The sequence below is a fragment of the Syngnathus acus genome, chromosome 19, assembly GCF_901709675.1.
Source record: "Syngnathus acus chromosome 19, fSynAcu1.2, whole genome shotgun sequence".
In the NCBI taxonomy this organism is placed as follows: Eukaryota; Metazoa; Chordata; class Actinopteri; order Syngnathiformes; family Syngnathidae; genus Syngnathus; species Syngnathus acus.
The window spans coordinates 6,006,402-6,021,887 of record NC_051103.1 but is presented as its reverse complement, the minus strand read 5'-3'; the positions used below and the strand labels follow the sequence as shown (position 1 = coordinate 6,021,887).

At 45.2% G+C, this 15,486-nt stretch overlaps 3 protein-coding genes across 3 annotated transcripts; 2 read left to right on the top strand and 1 right to left on the bottom strand.

The window, feature by feature from the left end:
- Positions 1-900: 900 nt before the first annotated feature.
- LOC119138480 (stonustoxin subunit beta-like) lies at positions 901-2,157 on the bottom strand. Its single transcript, XM_037278542.1, has 5 exons — positions 2,072-2,157; positions 1,957-1,998; positions 1,820-1,882; positions 1,609-1,751; positions 901-1,530 (listed from the first exon to the last, which is right to left on the bottom strand). Exons 1-5 carry the CDS (start codon positions 2,121-2,123, stop codon positions 1,123-1,125), a joined length of 708 nt encoding a protein of 235 aa, XP_037134437.1. The 5' UTR covers positions 2,124-2,157; the 3' UTR covers positions 901-1,122.
- On the top strand, positions 2,079-14,838 carry si:ch211-234p6.5 (pleckstrin homology domain-containing family A member 4). The gene is made up of 26 exons (XM_037278492.1): positions 2,079-2,244; positions 7,760-7,893; positions 7,950-8,000; positions 9,289-9,358; positions 9,425-9,523; positions 9,590-9,662; positions 9,745-9,845; positions 9,914-10,032; positions 10,095-10,307; positions 10,369-10,615; positions 10,679-10,732; positions 10,800-10,898; positions 11,080-11,130; positions 11,203-11,283; positions 11,346-11,498; positions 11,577-11,675; positions 11,752-11,860; positions 11,951-12,018; positions 12,107-12,208; positions 12,272-12,356; positions 12,443-12,465; positions 12,828-12,956; positions 13,073-13,402; positions 13,474-13,580; positions 13,680-13,747; positions 13,869-14,838. The coding sequence occupies exons 4-26, from the start codon at positions 9,290-9,292 to the stop codon at positions 14,669-14,671; spliced, it is 3,282 nt and encodes a 1,093-aa protein (XP_037134387.1). The 5' UTR covers positions 2,079-2,244; positions 7,760-7,893; positions 7,950-8,000; position 9,289; the 3' UTR covers positions 14,672-14,838.
- On the top strand, positions 3,712-7,538 carry LOC119138483 (tripartite motif-containing protein 16-like). Its single transcript, XM_037278549.1, has 5 exons — positions 3,712-3,872; positions 5,280-5,342; positions 5,429-5,571; positions 5,709-6,573; positions 7,391-7,538. The coding sequence occupies exons 1-4, from the start codon at positions 3,824-3,826 to the stop codon at positions 6,108-6,110; spliced, it is 657 nt and encodes a 218-aa protein (XP_037134444.1). The 5' UTR covers positions 3,712-3,823; the 3' UTR covers positions 6,111-6,573; positions 7,391-7,538.
- Positions 14,839-15,486: the final 648 nt, after the last annotated feature.

Genomic DNA, 15,486 nt, shown 5'->3' with positions numbered 1-15,486 from the left:
ATTGTTCCATAGTCAACGGTAAAGATACAAGTTATCGCCCTCGCAGGATTTTACTATTTTCCATGAGGAGATTCGCCCAAGCAAGGCGTTGAGGGGCCTTATTGACACGCCGCAATAAATTGCCGCGCTTTACGGCCTGCTTACAAAACCGCGCCATCATCTGATAAGGATGTTGAATTGGAGGACGGATATAAATATCCGTGGACTTTTACAGATAGCAAATGTAAGAGGCAGACGAAGATAATTTGTAGCCAAGTGCAGCATTTTGTTTTGCCCGCAGTGACAATAATCTAGTCTATATTTTTGACCTTGTTTTCACAGCTTGGATTGCCACAGTGTTGGCAGTCTTAGCCTTGTTTTGGCATTGAGCCATATTCAAATAAGGTTGAGGGAATTTAATATATTAATGTGATATTAATCATAATTTTCCATTCCCTAACTTACTTCATTATCTGCATTTTTATAATTCATGAAAGCCCAAAACTTCCACAAATTCAAATATCTTGTACAGAAATAATAAATAGCATATTTATAATTATTTCTATATTTGTTTGATTGTTAAAAAATGTATTTATTTACTTAATTTCAATATTTGTGTAATTATTTCAGCAGGTTTTTTGGTCCTGCAGACGGGTAACTTAAAAAGAGAAAGCTCCATAATTTATTATCTGACACGATGCTGCCCTCTTGTGGTTGGGTATATTTGTTACATGACTTTCATGGGGTCCTCGGTTTACGATGGAGATACGTTCCAGGGTTGACGACGTAAACCAAATCGCCATACTTAGTCATCATTACAGTAGATATTGATATGATCATGCAGAATAATTTGTTTTATTGGCGTACAACACAAATAATGTAAAGACACACTGACATCACACATTACTACAAAAAAAAAAATAATCTAAACCACAACAAATGTTTTACACAAATAGCTTATTGATCAATAGGAATATGTAAATACAACCGACACTAATCTGGAATCTATTTGAATTCATTAGATATGCATTCATCTTGAAATGCTGGAAAAATATATAAAAAGATATTTAAATATATATTAAATGTGCTTACACAAACAGCAGCTTCTTGGTGAATGCAAATGGCCACATACAAGGTCGAAGGTCATTCCTTCAAAGTGAGAGTGCATGAGGACTTTTGTCCAACCCAGAACCCAGGCATCATCCTCCCCTTGAAGGAGCTTTTAAACCGCTGTAGGAGTCTCACCTCCCGCTTGCCCTCGGCCTCCTCAACGGCGTAAAAGTTGACCGCCCCCGCCGGCTGGTCCAGGTACACGCCGATGGTGCTGTACTGGGGGACGTCCCAGATTTGGTTGTCGATGCCGTCGAACCACACCTGGTAGTGGGATCCCCCCCAGCCCAGCCCCCAGGACTGTTCATTCTCGCCCAGACCGCAGGGTCCGTCCCGTCCCCTCCGCCCGGCACCTTCGTAGGTGACCCCGGCCACCACCCAACCGGAATACTTGATCTCCCAGTAAGCTCGGAAGCCCAAGATTCCTTCTTTGCAAAGAACCTTAAAAAAAATGCAAAACAATGAATTTGAAATTATAGAAGAAATGTTTTGTTATCTTGTCAAATAGTTCAAACCAACCTGCGGTGTATATTCATATCGCTCCGGCCTGTCCAGTACCGGACAAGTGACATCATCAGTCATTCGGAACACTTTGGAGCCGCCGTCTGTTATCCACAGCATCTTATTGGCTGTTTTATCATCCAGCGAAAGTTTGATCCAGACTGTCAAATGTGAGAAGAAACATCCCAAATTAAAAGGACAGTTTTAAAAGCCAGTCTTCCATCCTTACATTTAAGGAGCTCGGCTCGGCATGTTGGTTCTGGGACGTTTGGGTCATAGTCAGGAATTTTATCTGAAAAATAAAAACATGATGGTGATGATAAGAATAAGAGGAAATCCATCAATTGTATTTTGTTTGCAACTCACCTTGAAGAGCAGCCACATTTTTTGACCCCTTCCCTATTTTCTCAATTAAAAACACACATAGTACATTTGATTATCCCAGCGGCATTATGAATGACACCGAATGTGCTCCCTTTACCAGGTCTGCAGGCTGCGTGCAGGATTCTCGTACTGGGCGTGCTGGTTGGCATCTTGTTGGATAACGACCCTCACGTCTGTCAGCGGCGCTCTGCCTGGATCGCCCAATGTACCATCTTATATACACGGCGGACAACACACCCTCCTTTTGGTAGGATCATCACGTTAACGCCGGTGAGTACCCTCTTGACTTTACTGCAGGACATTAGTTTGAAATCACAGTCTTATACTATACGTGACCCCTAGAGGGCGTAATAGTGACGTTTCCACAAAATGTATTTTGGTTGATTGTCGAAATATATTTAGTGACACTCTTTATATCATTTCGCGTTCACAGAAAAAGAATTGTACTGCTGCTAGAAAATGGACGGGACAGATGATTTGAATAGAAATGCAAACAGATTTGATTATTTACCTAATGTCTCATTCAGAGGCGTAGCCAAGCCGGGGCGAGCCGGGGCGGTGCCCCGGTTAGGACTCCCTGCGCCCCGGTTGAAAAAAAATCAAGCTTTTTCGATTCTTCATTTTCATGCCGTTTTTTTCTTTTGGTCTTGCGCGAATGTGCTTGCGCTATTCTATGTGCGCGATGTTATCCATTCACCGTTTGCCTCCCGGACCCGGATGTTGTTTTAGCGATCAGCGAACGGCGTGGGTGATGTTCGATTTTTTTTCCTGTGGGCGTGCGCCCCTACTGGAAAAATTCCTGGCTACGCCTCTGGTCTCATTGAATGGCATTGATTCTATGGGATATTACCGCTTCCCAAATCCTGACCTTCACTGTCCCGAGCAGCAAGAACGAAGGTCAAAGCATTTGATCCCGGATCACGTCATCTGTCAGCGGAGCTTTGAAAAGCGCGTGTGTTTTTTTTTTTTTGATCGGCCTATAAAAGGAATAAAGCCACATAGACGCACGCATGCTTTGCCGCTGTCAAAACATTCCAGTGAGCTGGCCCAGATTTATATGTCATGCTTCGCATGCTGCTCTCGTGTGAGCATCCAGAGCGGGGCGGGCTCGCCTTGACTGCCAACGGGCCAAAGTTGTAAAGGGTCGGCCAACGCAACTTAAAGAGGAGCGTTTTCGACCGCTCGCGTGTTTCTTGGCTAACGCGACTCCTGCGCAACATGAAAGCGATAGGGCCGTAAATGGCTGACGCATCTATACTGTGTGACCTGCAACCATGTCAGTATTTAGGTTATGTATATTTACCCCACTGTACTGTACATGCACTTGCCAAATGTACTGTGGAGTAAAACTCTGGCTATATGCGAGGGATAGGCGCTGAGCCTTAAAAAAATTCCCTCCACCACCATTTTTTAAAAAATTTGAGTTGGATTAATTTAACATATTATAATGATAGGCTCCAGCACGCCCGCAACACACGTGAGCAAACATTTGGTTGTGTTTTTTGTTTTGTTGTTGTACTTGGGCGCTATCACGCATGCCAAAGTCATCCCCCCCCCTCCTCCTCCTTGCATCAGTGCTGACTTAGTGCCACGTTTTAAAGGTCGGTGATGCTGGAAAATGTCAGGGTATTTTAGCCCGGCCCAACGGGATGTCCTCGCATCCAAGCGTCGGTGTTTCCGTTTTAAGAAAACCACGTTAAAACCCCGATCCGGTTACGCGCCTGGGTATTATTGCCAATTCTGATCTCACATTATAAGCCGGCAGCGCCGCGCGTGAGCGGGTCGCCTCTGTGGCGCGTTCAAGGTATATAAGAGCTGTCACTCAGCGTAGAGCAAAGCCACTCTCAGGATGCCTACCACTGACACAATCATGTCAGACACCTGGAGGTCAGACAATGGTGAGCCGGATTTTTGTCTTTTAGCACAGCTTGATTCAGGCTTGTTTTTCACTGGCTGATGTCATGCTTGTCATTGTCACCACGCCCTAACGCTTTCCCTGACTGGCGTACGCTGGAAGGATTTCGCAACAAAAGAAGAAAAATACACAACATAACATTAAGGTTTGGCTATTATTGCTATTGGCTGTTATAATATTATGTGGTCATTTTTTTCAAGGGACGCGTTTCAAGATTTTCAATGCGTTTTAATGAATGATCATTTGTGTGGCGTGAAACGGCATCCACGGGTATAATAGCTTAAACTTGTAAATATATTGAAAGTGACTCTCAGTTATACGTTAATATACCATGAACTAACACATGTTCATCTGAACGGTGGCAAAATGTTTCCGTTGCGAAATAGATGACGTCGAATAGTTTTGTAGTCACCCAAGGAGGCGCTCGCCGTGTGCGGTTCATGCGAGGACAACTTCAAGTTATTGCCATCACTTTGACAGCAAACAGGTGTCTTGACAGATAAATATCAGCTTTCGGGGAAGCGATAAATTCAAAGATAATGAGACGGTTATTCGTCATCATCATTACGAGTTGTATTTATTTTTCCCGGAATCACAGCTCTGAGCTGGTGTGAACGTCGCGACGTGGCGTGGCTGGAGCTGGTAAATAAATTTTCAATGTTGACATCTTAATTCAGTCAGGATTAATTGTCCCCACTTGATCTCCATCCTGAACTTGAAAAACACGGCCTGCAAATATTATTAGCAGCCAACTCCTTACGTAACATTGTATAAATCTTATCATCAATGTGATCAAGCATAATATGATCCCTTTTGATATTTAATTACGGGATTAACACTTGCAGTCCTTGGAATAGTTTGCAATCGTTCATTTGTTTTGATCCATAGATCAAAATCATTCCGATTGCTACCATTTACATTTTACCATCCATCAAAAAAATACTTCAACAACGGCGTAAGATAATTGCCGGCAGCCGTCAAAATTCAGTATAATGTTGTTGTGTTGTGACAGAGACAGATGGCGTTTTGCAAGCATACATTGGCTCGCCTTCCCGCCATCTGTTAAGATGTTAAACCAGAAGACTGTTTGAGCCAAGTCCATTGACCTTAAAGCAACTCTGAGGCAAAGTTGTATCTTCAAATAGCCCGGTGGTGCCTGGCAACCCTTTGGCTGGTACGCTGCCGTTGCCATGACAACCACGCCGCCGTTATTGAAATATCGGTGGAAGAAAATGTGGCGGGAAGGGCAGTTTGCGCGTCGCTTTTATGTGATCAAAATAACATTTCCATCGCTTTGCTAACTAACATTGTGAAGTGACTAACCAAAAAAAAAAAAGACAAATTATTGAAATATAATGATATTCACCAAATCTGTAACATCCCTTCTCAGAAAAGAACCCAGCCTATGACCCCGATATGCCTGAGCCAAAGAGCAGAGCGGATCTAATCAAACGTAGGGACAACAATTTTTTTTGTTCTTCAAATAATCAAAAGTGTTTATTACCTGACAAAAAAGAAGTATCTTTCTGTACCTGTCAGACTGGATAAACCTTTCCTTCGATGCGCGGACGGCCAACAAGGTGCTGTGGGTATCGCAGGGGGGGGCTAAGGTGTCTCGCATAACCGATGACGTCACTTGTCCCGTCTTGGAAGGACCGGAGAGATTTGAGTACATGCCCCAGGTACTTGGCCCAAATGGCCAAAAGAGCTGAAATATCACCACCTTGTGGATTCCAGTGCCACAAAGCGGATGAGTTTTGACATGATTCTAAAACACAGGCAGCAGACTTTGAATTTTCTGTCAACTCCGTTCCAAAAGGTGCTTTGCAAAGAGGCCATCCAGGGCGTACGGGCCTACTACGAGGTGCTGTGTTCCGGCTGGGTTGTGGTCGGAATAGCCAGCGAACGTGCCGGCAGGAGGAACAGAGACGGCTCCTGTGGCCTCGGGGACAACGAAGACTCCTGGTGTCTGGGCTGGAGCGGCTCCAGTTATCACGCCTGGCACGACGGTCACATATCGGAAATCCGAGACGTTCCCAAGTCTTCCGTATTAGGCGTGTACATCGACCACCCCGCCGGTATCCTCAATTTCTACGCCGTGCAGGAGGTGGGGCAGGAGGTGACTCTCCTGAAGCAGATTAAGAGTCCTTTTTATGATAAAATGATACCAGGTGTCTGGTTGGGGATACATTCGGACTGCGATATACGACAACGCGACTAACTTTACAGATCCTACGATACGCTCACGTTTTAGATAGTAAGCCGCTGTGCAGTATAAAGCTCCGTGTTTTTTGAAGAAAAAAAAGAAAAAAGTCAACTAATGGCCTGGTTCAGAACATAATTAAAGATTGATTTGATTGTGTATCATGTTTGACTATTATGCTCATTAAAACAATCCACAGTCCGCTAGCCCTGCCTGTGTTTCCAATTTAGGAAATATATCCAAGCTGCAGCATGATCAAAGATCTCGATCCATCTGAAGTCTTAATTTAGTGGCTCATCTTGTTGACAGCACTTTGCTGCTTGCGCCACATGGAAAATGATTACCGCATCACGTGTCATCACTTATATCCTGACTGTATGTATGTCAGTCAAGTGACTCCAATGGCCCTTGACCCCCTGTGGAGAAGACGCTCCACTGACCTCACCGTCTGGTTTTGAGACTCCCCTTGGGCCCCTCCCCGGTCTCCTCCCCGCAGAGGTATATAAAAGTCCAACGACGAGACTGTGCACCTTCAATTTGCGTGAATTACAAATGTCTTCAGCTGTTCAACGCACGTACATTGCTCAAGATGCCATGGTGTTGATTTACATCCAACAGCAGCTGTTTACATGATACAGAGTTAAACCGACTCAATACAAACCGCTGGCGTTCCACAAGACTCGCTTCTCATCCCCCTGTTTTTTTTGTGTTATACAAATAATTGCTGTAATTCTGATTTTTCTACTGCGTTAGGGTAGCGCAACGCTCGATGATCAGATGAAACCTGAGTGGACATCGCAAGCCACCTCTAATCACGTTTGCCATGCCGCTGCGGCGCTGACCTATATGTTCTGTACATGTGAGTTTATTCCAAGCATGTGACAGACAGCAGTAACTCTACGCTTAACGTTAGGGGGTGGACGTCCTTTACGACATAAATAGGTACAATTCGGAGAGAAGGAATGGCCCGCTTTTCATACTTGGGAACAAATACTCTCATTGTTATCTTAACTTAGGCGCCTTAGAGGAAATTGTGGACATGTATGAATAAAGATGCTCATTCGTTTGCATGTCGGTGATCATATTTGCACGTTTCATGCCAACACAGGCTTGATGAGATGGATTCAGTAGCTGCTTTTGAAGTGACTGTGTTGTTGTAAGGAATACGCAATTTAATTGCTTGGGTGCTTTGAACATTTCTCAAACATTTATTCTGCATGCTTTTATGAATCTTTCACTGTCAATCATAATCATATTTTATGCAATGAAATCATTCCTCCCTGCAGCCTCAAAAGTAGATTTCTATTTTGATCATGCATTATTAGCAATAACCTTGCACAGACAGCAAAGACTTGGAACCACTTTGTACAGTTTGTAAACGGCGCCCTCTGCTGGACATTTAATTTGTCTTTAGTTGAGGGTTAAAACAAATCAAATATTGAACAAGTTTATCATTACGGTGTTCAGCTGCACTAGCATTTATCTTGCAGCCTTTGTGCTTCTTTTAAAGTTATTTGTTTAATGATAGTAAACTTCAACTAGAAGTGGCAATTGTTTCGTATTCACCAAAATGCTGCTCCGAGATGACATTTAAACAAAACAGTAGCTCACAATAAAGAACTGACCAGCTGTGTTTTTTTTCTCCCCATAAATTCCTTTGTCACAAGCCCACGCTCAGCAAAAGACAAGAGCCTCTGTGGCTGGGCAATGCCAGAAGGGATGAAGAAGCCCAAGAAGGGGTAAAGGAGGAAGACGCTGACAGTGCGTCCAGAGCGAGAAGAGATGTGCAGACGCTGATCAGGTAGAACACAAAGCCAGGGAGATCGGACATAAAGCTTATGTCGTGTCTTTTTTCAGAAAGTGGACCAGCTCAAAGTGGGACGCCTGCCAAGTGGCACAATTAGTCAGGTATGACATATTTATTTATTATTTTGATCTGGACGTGTTTAGATCTCAAGTAGTCAGAATTGAACCAATTAAGTGATCTTGGCTAATTCCACCTTGTTTGGAAATGGGTGAATTCAACCAAATTTAACTTTATAACATTTTACTCCGCAGTGTATTCAACATTTTCACAGTTACGAATAGTTTTCGCTGCTTCATTTATTTGTAAATGTCTGCAGCGTGTGGGTGGAGGACATGCAAATGTTTCCAAGTCCACAAAGCTCACTCTGTGCGCCGCGCACACTTTGACGTTTGTCCTCTCCTCCATCGTCGCCATCATCATCATCTCCCTTTTGCATTTCAAGTCTTCTTGACCCCCTTCTCCTCCTCCCTCATTATCGAGAATTTGTTGCAAAACTTCAACAATAACACCCTCAGAAATGATTCGCATCTCTTTGACTTGACAAAGATGCGATTGTTGGGAATCATTTAGTCCGTGACTGACTTGAAAGGAGATTGTGGTTGGCAATCAGCTGCTGTTGCACTCAGATTGTTTTTTCTACATCTTTATCTTTTTCAAACAGGGTCAAAAGTTCGGGACTATCCTGATCTATACTCCCTTTAAATACAGATAAATATTCTTAATAATAAAAAAAAAAGCTGATGCTCATGTTTCTTGAAATTAGCCAGAAAATAATAAACAAGTTTGTATGATTATTATCATCATGATCATAATGGCCCTCAGAAGAAAAATAATCTTTTAATATGAAATAATTGAATAAGAATCGTCATATTAGTATGAATCACTGTGGTTACAAATTATATTTGTATAATATTTCACTCCTCGGCCGTCCTCATTCCTCGAGTTTGGGATACATATTCCTCGCCGTCCCATCCCCTAGACGCTGCCAGATTTTTTTTTCCCCCCCCCACTCACACACACACACACACACACACACTCCCAGTCACCCGGGCCATGCAGCTGTCACCTGTCACTTCCGTGGTCATATAGTGGAGATGCTGGCTGGCCCAGAATAGAATAAGTTGGAGAATGTAACTGCAAGTGGGCGAGGGCGACTGCAAGTCAGAATGAACGGCGGCAGGAAGGACAAGTCGTAAGGCGGCTTCGGGGTGTTTAGCGTGGGAATGCGTCAAAGTTGCGGTAAGGCCTCGTGCTTAAGCCGGCAACCACACATGAATACTTGATTCGACTCTTTCGAACTCATCTTGTAATAAATGATTAAAAAAAAAATCAAGGCAGGAGTTGATTTTATGAATGTACGCTTAGTCATTTTTCATGAAATGTCTGCAGGATGGATGAGCACGACCGAGTAAGCCAAGCATCCAGCGTGGCCACCATCTCCTACTTTCCTGTCAGACGGGTCGGTTTCAATCCATTACGCTTTTCGTTGTATTTTAAAATGTGACACTATCATCACACTGTCCAGGAAAGCGATGGCAAGCTGCAAGCATTTGGAAAAAGGTGTCAAGCCGTCAAGAGAGACCCCAACTGCCCCGTGGTCATCAGAGGATGGCTCAACAAAAAAGTTTGTGTTTTATACCAGCTCAAAGTAACTCAAATAACATGATAGCATTCATCTTGAACTTTACAGGACAGCAGCGGATTGAAATTATGGAAGAGAAGGTGGTTCGTCCTCTCCGACTATTGTTTGTTCTACTACAAAGGTAAACATTTGTTATCAGCGGCAGATGTTCTCGACGATGAATCGCACTGGCTTTTGTTTACATTTTTTTTGCTGCCAACCAGACAGCAGAGAAGAACCCGTGCTGGGCAGCATTCCACTGCCCAGCTACAAGATCTTATTCTGCACGCCGCGAGAATGCAAGAACAGGAAGTTCACCTTCAAGGTAACTTTTATTTTATTTGTATGTTATTTATTTATTTATTTAATCAAAATGTCTAAATGCTAACCCAGGTGGTGCACCAGGGAATGCGCTCTTATTACTTCAGCGCTGACACTCAGGAGGACATGCTGGGTTGGGTCCGAGCTCTCAGTCAATCTGCTACCATGGAAACGGAGGGCCCCATGCACAGGTACAGAGGGACGCTCTGACAAAACATTAGGCAGAATGTCATCTTAATCATAATCTTTGTAGGCGCTGTTCAAGCTACCAAGATTTCACTCAGATAGGCGGCAGCACGGAGTCAGTGATGGACCTCCCAAAGTCCCCCTCGGACGAGGAGGCTTGTCCAAAACCGAGACACGTCAGCAGAACTTTCAGTGAGCCCAGTCATCTGAGCGGGGGAAGGATCGTGACGTCAAACCCGGAGCCGATAGGCGGGAGGAGCGCTCGTCAGAGGAGCTCGAGGTTGTCGCAAAATGTCAAGCAAAGCTTGAATATGGTCCAATTGAATCGTTTCTTTGCGCAGCCCTTCAGCGCGAACTCCGAGCCCGTGGGGTCCAAACCGGGAGACGGATTCCTTCCCTTTCATCCCGACCACCAGGAGTCATCTTGGGTCTCGCTCTCACACACCGGCGGGAAGGGCGGACATTCGACCTCAGGGTGACTCGGTGTCGGTGCCCGACACGCTCTACTACGCACCCGCCTCACCCAAGACAGAATTCCGATCCGCTCCTCCCACCCCGGTCCCCGAGCGGTGGCAGAACATCAGCAAGGTTCGGCGACATCATATTTGGATTTCACAAGCATTTGAATATTTGTGACATTTTTGTTTGTAGCCTGCACCTGTTTACGGATCTGTGCATCACGCTGGGCGAAGACCTTTAGGAAAGGTGATGAGGACACACTCACCGTCTTTTCGTGTTTTATGATTGATCTCCATGTGGCTTCCTTCTTCAGAGCTACTCGGCGGGGATCCACGCAGACTCGCTGCCCCCTTTGCCGCCCTCGTCTCGGGCCGCACATGCGCATCACCCCCCTCACCGCAGCCATTTATCTGTCAGTACATTTGACGTCGGGTCTACTAAAATGTGCCTATGTGGTAGTTTCAATGCTTACGTGTTGTAATCCAGTCACCTCCCAGACTTTGTGATGTCATAAATTCAATTCCTTTTCTCATATACATTTTTGCAAGATTATTATTATTATTATATAATCTCAAGTGTTGCTGTTCTTACAGCCTCCAAAGTCTGAGCCAACACAAATCCGACCTCTTGAAAGTGATGCTGACGTAAGTATGTGTATATCCTTCTGGGCTCGGATCTTTTTATTTATTTATTTTATTATTGTTATTTCTTTTCAGGCTGTGTTGACAAGGTTGTGTGGCTGTGACAAGCTTCTGCAGTCTTTGTCTGTCGAACTCGCCCAACTCCAAATGGACAAGGTCGCTAGTTGCTAATATGAGATGATAAAAATATGTTTTGACGGTGAGTTTTCTCTTTACAGGATAGCGTCCAGTGTGCCTTAGAGGTGTTGCGCTTGCAACTGGAGGACTGGGGCAGCCGGGGACCCGGTTCCCATGAAGAGGTCCTGACCCAGAAGGTTATGCTGCTGGAAGAACTGGTCACAATCCGAGCCAGAATGTGTGACGTGTCATTGGTATGCAAAAACAAAAATGCAGGGTCGGAATAATAATGCCACCTCTCGTTTATATTTGCCTATGTGCTTGCCTTTTAGGAAATGGAGGTTGTGTGGAATCAGTATGAGAGAATGGAAAGTGAACTTTGCGTTTTTCGTTCGCACCTGCAGCACGTTTGCAACTTTGGGATGCCGCAGGTATGTTTGCATTTACAACCACCTCATTATATATATATTTTTTATTATGTTCTTGTTTTCCCTTGCTTGCTCCCAGGAGCAGTCTCAGGCCCAAAGAGAGCTCTGGATGATGGAGGACATTCTCGCGGGGTTAAAGGTGAACAGGGAGCATTTCCGCTTCCTGCTTGGATTCCGCAAACACCACAGTTAGTATCGGTCCTTCTCTGTTAGTTTATCTATGATTTAGATTTGTCATTTTGTGCTAACTTGACGTGGTAACTTTGACTCACGTTCAGTGTTTGAGTCCTCGGGTCCGCATCCCGGATCTCCTGGTTCTGCCACCGAGATGCCTCACGTGCCACCGGTAAGGCCTCGGTGTTTCATTTTGGGCTATATTTCGCTTTTATTCGCTTTTTGACGTCCTCACATTTCATCCCATGTCTGAATCCCAGCAGCAGAATGTGGAACAAGAGCCACCAATGCGCCCGCCTTTACCCCAGGAGCTACTGGAAAGCAAAAGCCAGGACCTCGGCTGGCCAGAGTCCTCATATGACGTGAGGAAAAAGCATTTAAGAAGCAAATTTGCCAGTTTTTATTTTGATGGATGCGTTTTTCAGGGGATCTACGCCGACGATCCCATTCACGGACGAGGCAAGAATCCAGCTGACCGCCTACGTGTAAAAGCACACAAGGATGCATCTGGTTCGAAAAGGATTTTATTGTTTGTTTTATTCATTTTCTTTTCTTCTTGTTTCACAATTTGTCATCATTTTTCTCTCTTTCTCTAGCATCTCAGGCAACATCAACCAAGGTTGGACTGCTCATATTTTCCACTGTGCTGCTTTATTTTGGCTAATGTGCTCCCAAACACATGTCCAAATATAGAAACACTCCAAAAGTCTTTGTTATCGCAGCCAATTGGAAATTCTTTGATTCTATCATCTCCCCTGCAATTAGGGCATGTTGCATTACTCGTGTTGGCCGGCAGAGGGAGCACAGGAGCTGAGTGGCGCCCCTCCTCTCCCTCCCTCCCTCCCTCCCTCTCAGGCCCCTTCTGGCACCTATCATACTTTGCTCACATACATATGCACACATGGGTACATTCACATGGGCACAAGCACATGCTCACATGTGAAGATCTGCACAATTCTAAGTCGCCCGCGTCGCCTTTAGAAGATGAAGATGAGCGAGGAGGAGCAGATGGAGAGGATGAAGAGGAACCAGGAGAGGATGACTAATAGGAAGAAACCTCCCGTACCCTCCGCAGCTGCCAAGACCCAAAGTTCAGAAACACAAGAAGAGGTTTGTAGGCTGATCAAAAAAAAAAAAAATCAGATTCCATACCCGTGTACACTCACCGGACGTTCTATTAGGTACGCCTGTGCATTCTAACAAGCGCCAATACAATGTCTGTTTAGTCTCCTTCTCGGGCCCCCTTCCCTTTGAGGGTGACACGTGTGGTTACCACCATGCTGCCGTCTTCCCTGGTGGCCCGGCGGGTTTCCGTGGAGGATCCCCCGCCAGAGGTCCAAGCCCCGCTGACCGAGCAGCTATGCCCGCCAGAGCACGGTAATAAATCCGAGCCGACAAAGCCCCAGCAGCATCTTGTCACCAAAACAAGCCGGCCCGCATCCGGGAGCTCTGAGATGGAGGCGGACGTGAGCAGAGAAGCTTCTGCAAAAACATCAAGTTCCGATTCTCGTGAGCCGTCGGAAGCTCCCCGAGATGGTCACAGTGCTGAAATGAAGGTGATTTGATTCCATCACTAGATTTGAAAAAAAAAGACAACACCCATGACTCATTGTAAACGCTCGAACAGGCTGTTGATGGGCCCTCCGACATGGACCCTGGCCTCTGTATGAGTCCTGAGCAACGTGAGGCCAAACTCAGGCGTGTGGAACGTATACGCCAGCAAATCATACAAAGGTGCCATGTCTTATATAAAACAAAACAGAAAAGTTTAAGGCTAGCTAGATTTTCTGAAGAACTACAAAATAAAAATCATCTGATGTATTTTTTTTTTAGTGCCATTACACCAGTCAAGCACGAGGGACGTCTCCATGACTCATCAGGAAAGCAAAAAGCAACATCAGGTACTTACTGCAGTTCACATTTTTGCTCTTTTGTTGCGGATGAATTTGTTTTGCTGGTTCTCCGTACTCAGGATTCCCAAAACATACATGCCCCCGTCAATCACACATTTCTATTCCTTAGATCAGGAATCTAACTGCCAGGCAAAGACGTTCCGAAGTTCTTTGAGTTGTGTTCCTCCACGTTCTCCCGCCCTTGGTGCGACATCCCAAGTTGAGAACAGACAAAAGCAACTTGTTGACAATGCAAAGAGAGACATCAAGTTTGGGAGCAGAACGCAGCACAAAAGTTACAATCGCACCAAAATCAAACGGCCGCCGTCGCCGCATCACGTCACGTCCGTGACGCTCTGTCAGAAAGACGCAGGCGAGGACGGTCGCCAATTGGACGGTACCGAAGATGTCGACGGAGAACATCCGTCTTCCGACTTGAGATCCAAGTGGTTCCTCTCCACCAACCACCGTCTTGAATTTGCACCGCCGTGCGACCCTGATCTTGACATCAGCGCTGAGGAGAAAGCCCGCAAGGAGGACCAGCCAGACGAGGCCAGCGACTCCGCTACCATGTCTTCCGCGGTTAGCCAGAGCTTGGAGAAAATGAAAGAAAACCACTCGCTCTTCTATAAGATCGCTTGCGATATCAGCATCTCCGATACGGACATCACCAAGAATGACGGGAACTCCCCGGAGGAGCTCGTCATCATCGAACACGAGCTCGGTAGCGCATCCGATCAGGGCGGCAAGGACGGCGAAGCCAACCAACCGGTAGTCCAAAATGGCGGGACCAAAGAGTCTGAAGAACGAAATTTGGGCCTTGACCAGAATAACTCGAAGACTCCATCCAGCTCCATCCACAATGGAAAGCGTGTCGGTCGGACCGCCTCTTTCCAAAAAGCAAAAGTAACCGTTTTTAGGACCAGTTTGTAAATCAAATCATCTTATTTCCTGTCAAAAATATCTGTTGGACCATGAGAAGGCTCAAAATCACCGTGAAGATAACAATTCTAACCTCAAACAATGGATGGATATCATTGTTGTATCTTAAACATCCTCATTAATAAAGATGCCGTGCACTACATGGAAAAGCCCCCCCCCCACCCCCACTCCAGCTCCTGATTCATTTGCACGTTATATCTTTTTTTTTTTTTTTCAAAGGACGTCCCCTGCTGCTGCTCCCTAAAAAGACCTGACGCAGAATTTAGATGGAGCCCCTCTGAAGAAAAAAAAAAAAAGAACCCTTTGCTTTGTCACTTTAAATCCTTGCCGAGTCTTAGTCGATGACATCATTGTCTGCGAGCACATTACATCATCCCTTCCCAGGCTTGCTCTCTTAAAGACAGCACCACCTTCTGTTTACGCAGCTGCACACCTAAAGTCACACAGAAATGATAACAACATCAGCATATTGAGAGCAGGCCCGAGGTTATTATTAGATTCTATGCATGTGCCCAGATTTTATTTTGGAGCATTGCAAAGCTAAAAACAGGCCCACAAAAAAGAAATCTATTATAATGATATGCAAATAAGAAATGCTGACTGTAATCAAAGTTCTATTCAAGTTCGAGTGGATATTATGATGTGCCCCCCCTCCACCCCCGGCCGCCATAGTGTTTTAATGGGGTTGTGCACAGGGCACCGCACTGCAATGCATTAGTCTGTTTGCAAATAAAATGTCTGTCACTCATTTTGCGCCCCCCTCCTTCCACGGCGCATCGGCGTGCGCGTGATTGGCCCACGCGTGC

Excerpts from the sequence above, each read along its gene's own strand:
- LOC119138480 (XM_037278542.1), bottom strand. The coding sequence starts at position 2,123 with ATGCCAACCAGCACGCCCAGTACGAGAATCCTGCACGCAGCCTGCAGA. Across the intron at positions 1,752-1,819 it reads CCGAGCCGAGCTCCTTAAAT|TCTGGATCAAACTTTCGCTG; the intron begins GTAAGGATGGAA and ends CACATTTGACAG. Across the intron at positions 1,531-1,608 it reads GATATGAATATACACCGCAG|GTTCTTTGCAAAGAAGGAAT; the intron begins GTTGGTTTGAAC and ends ATTTTTTTTAAG.
- LOC119138483 (XM_037278549.1), top strand. The coding sequence starts at position 3,824 with ATGCCTACCACTGACACAATCATGTCAGACACCTGGAGGTCAGACAAT. Across the intron at positions 3,873-5,279 it reads CACCTGGAGGTCAGACAATG|AAAAGAACCCAGCCTATGAC; the intron begins GTGAGCCGGATT and ends ATCCCTTCTCAG. Across the intron at positions 5,572-5,708 it reads GATTTGAGTACATGCCCCAG|GTGCTTTGCAAAGAGGCCAT; the intron begins GTACTTGGCCCA and ends CCGTTCCAAAAG.
- si:ch211-234p6.5 (XM_037278492.1), top strand. The coding sequence starts at position 9,290 with ATGGATGAGCACGACCGAGTAAGCCAAGCATCCAGCGTGGCCACCATC. Across the intron at positions 10,733-10,799 it reads GGCGAAGACCTTTAGGAAAG|AGCTACTCGGCGGGGATCCA; the intron begins GTGATGAGGACA and ends TTCCTTCTTCAG. Across the intron at positions 11,284-11,345 it reads CCCAACTCCAAATGGACAAG|GATAGCGTCCAGTGTGCCTT; the intron begins GTCGCTAGTTGC and ends TTCTCTTTACAG.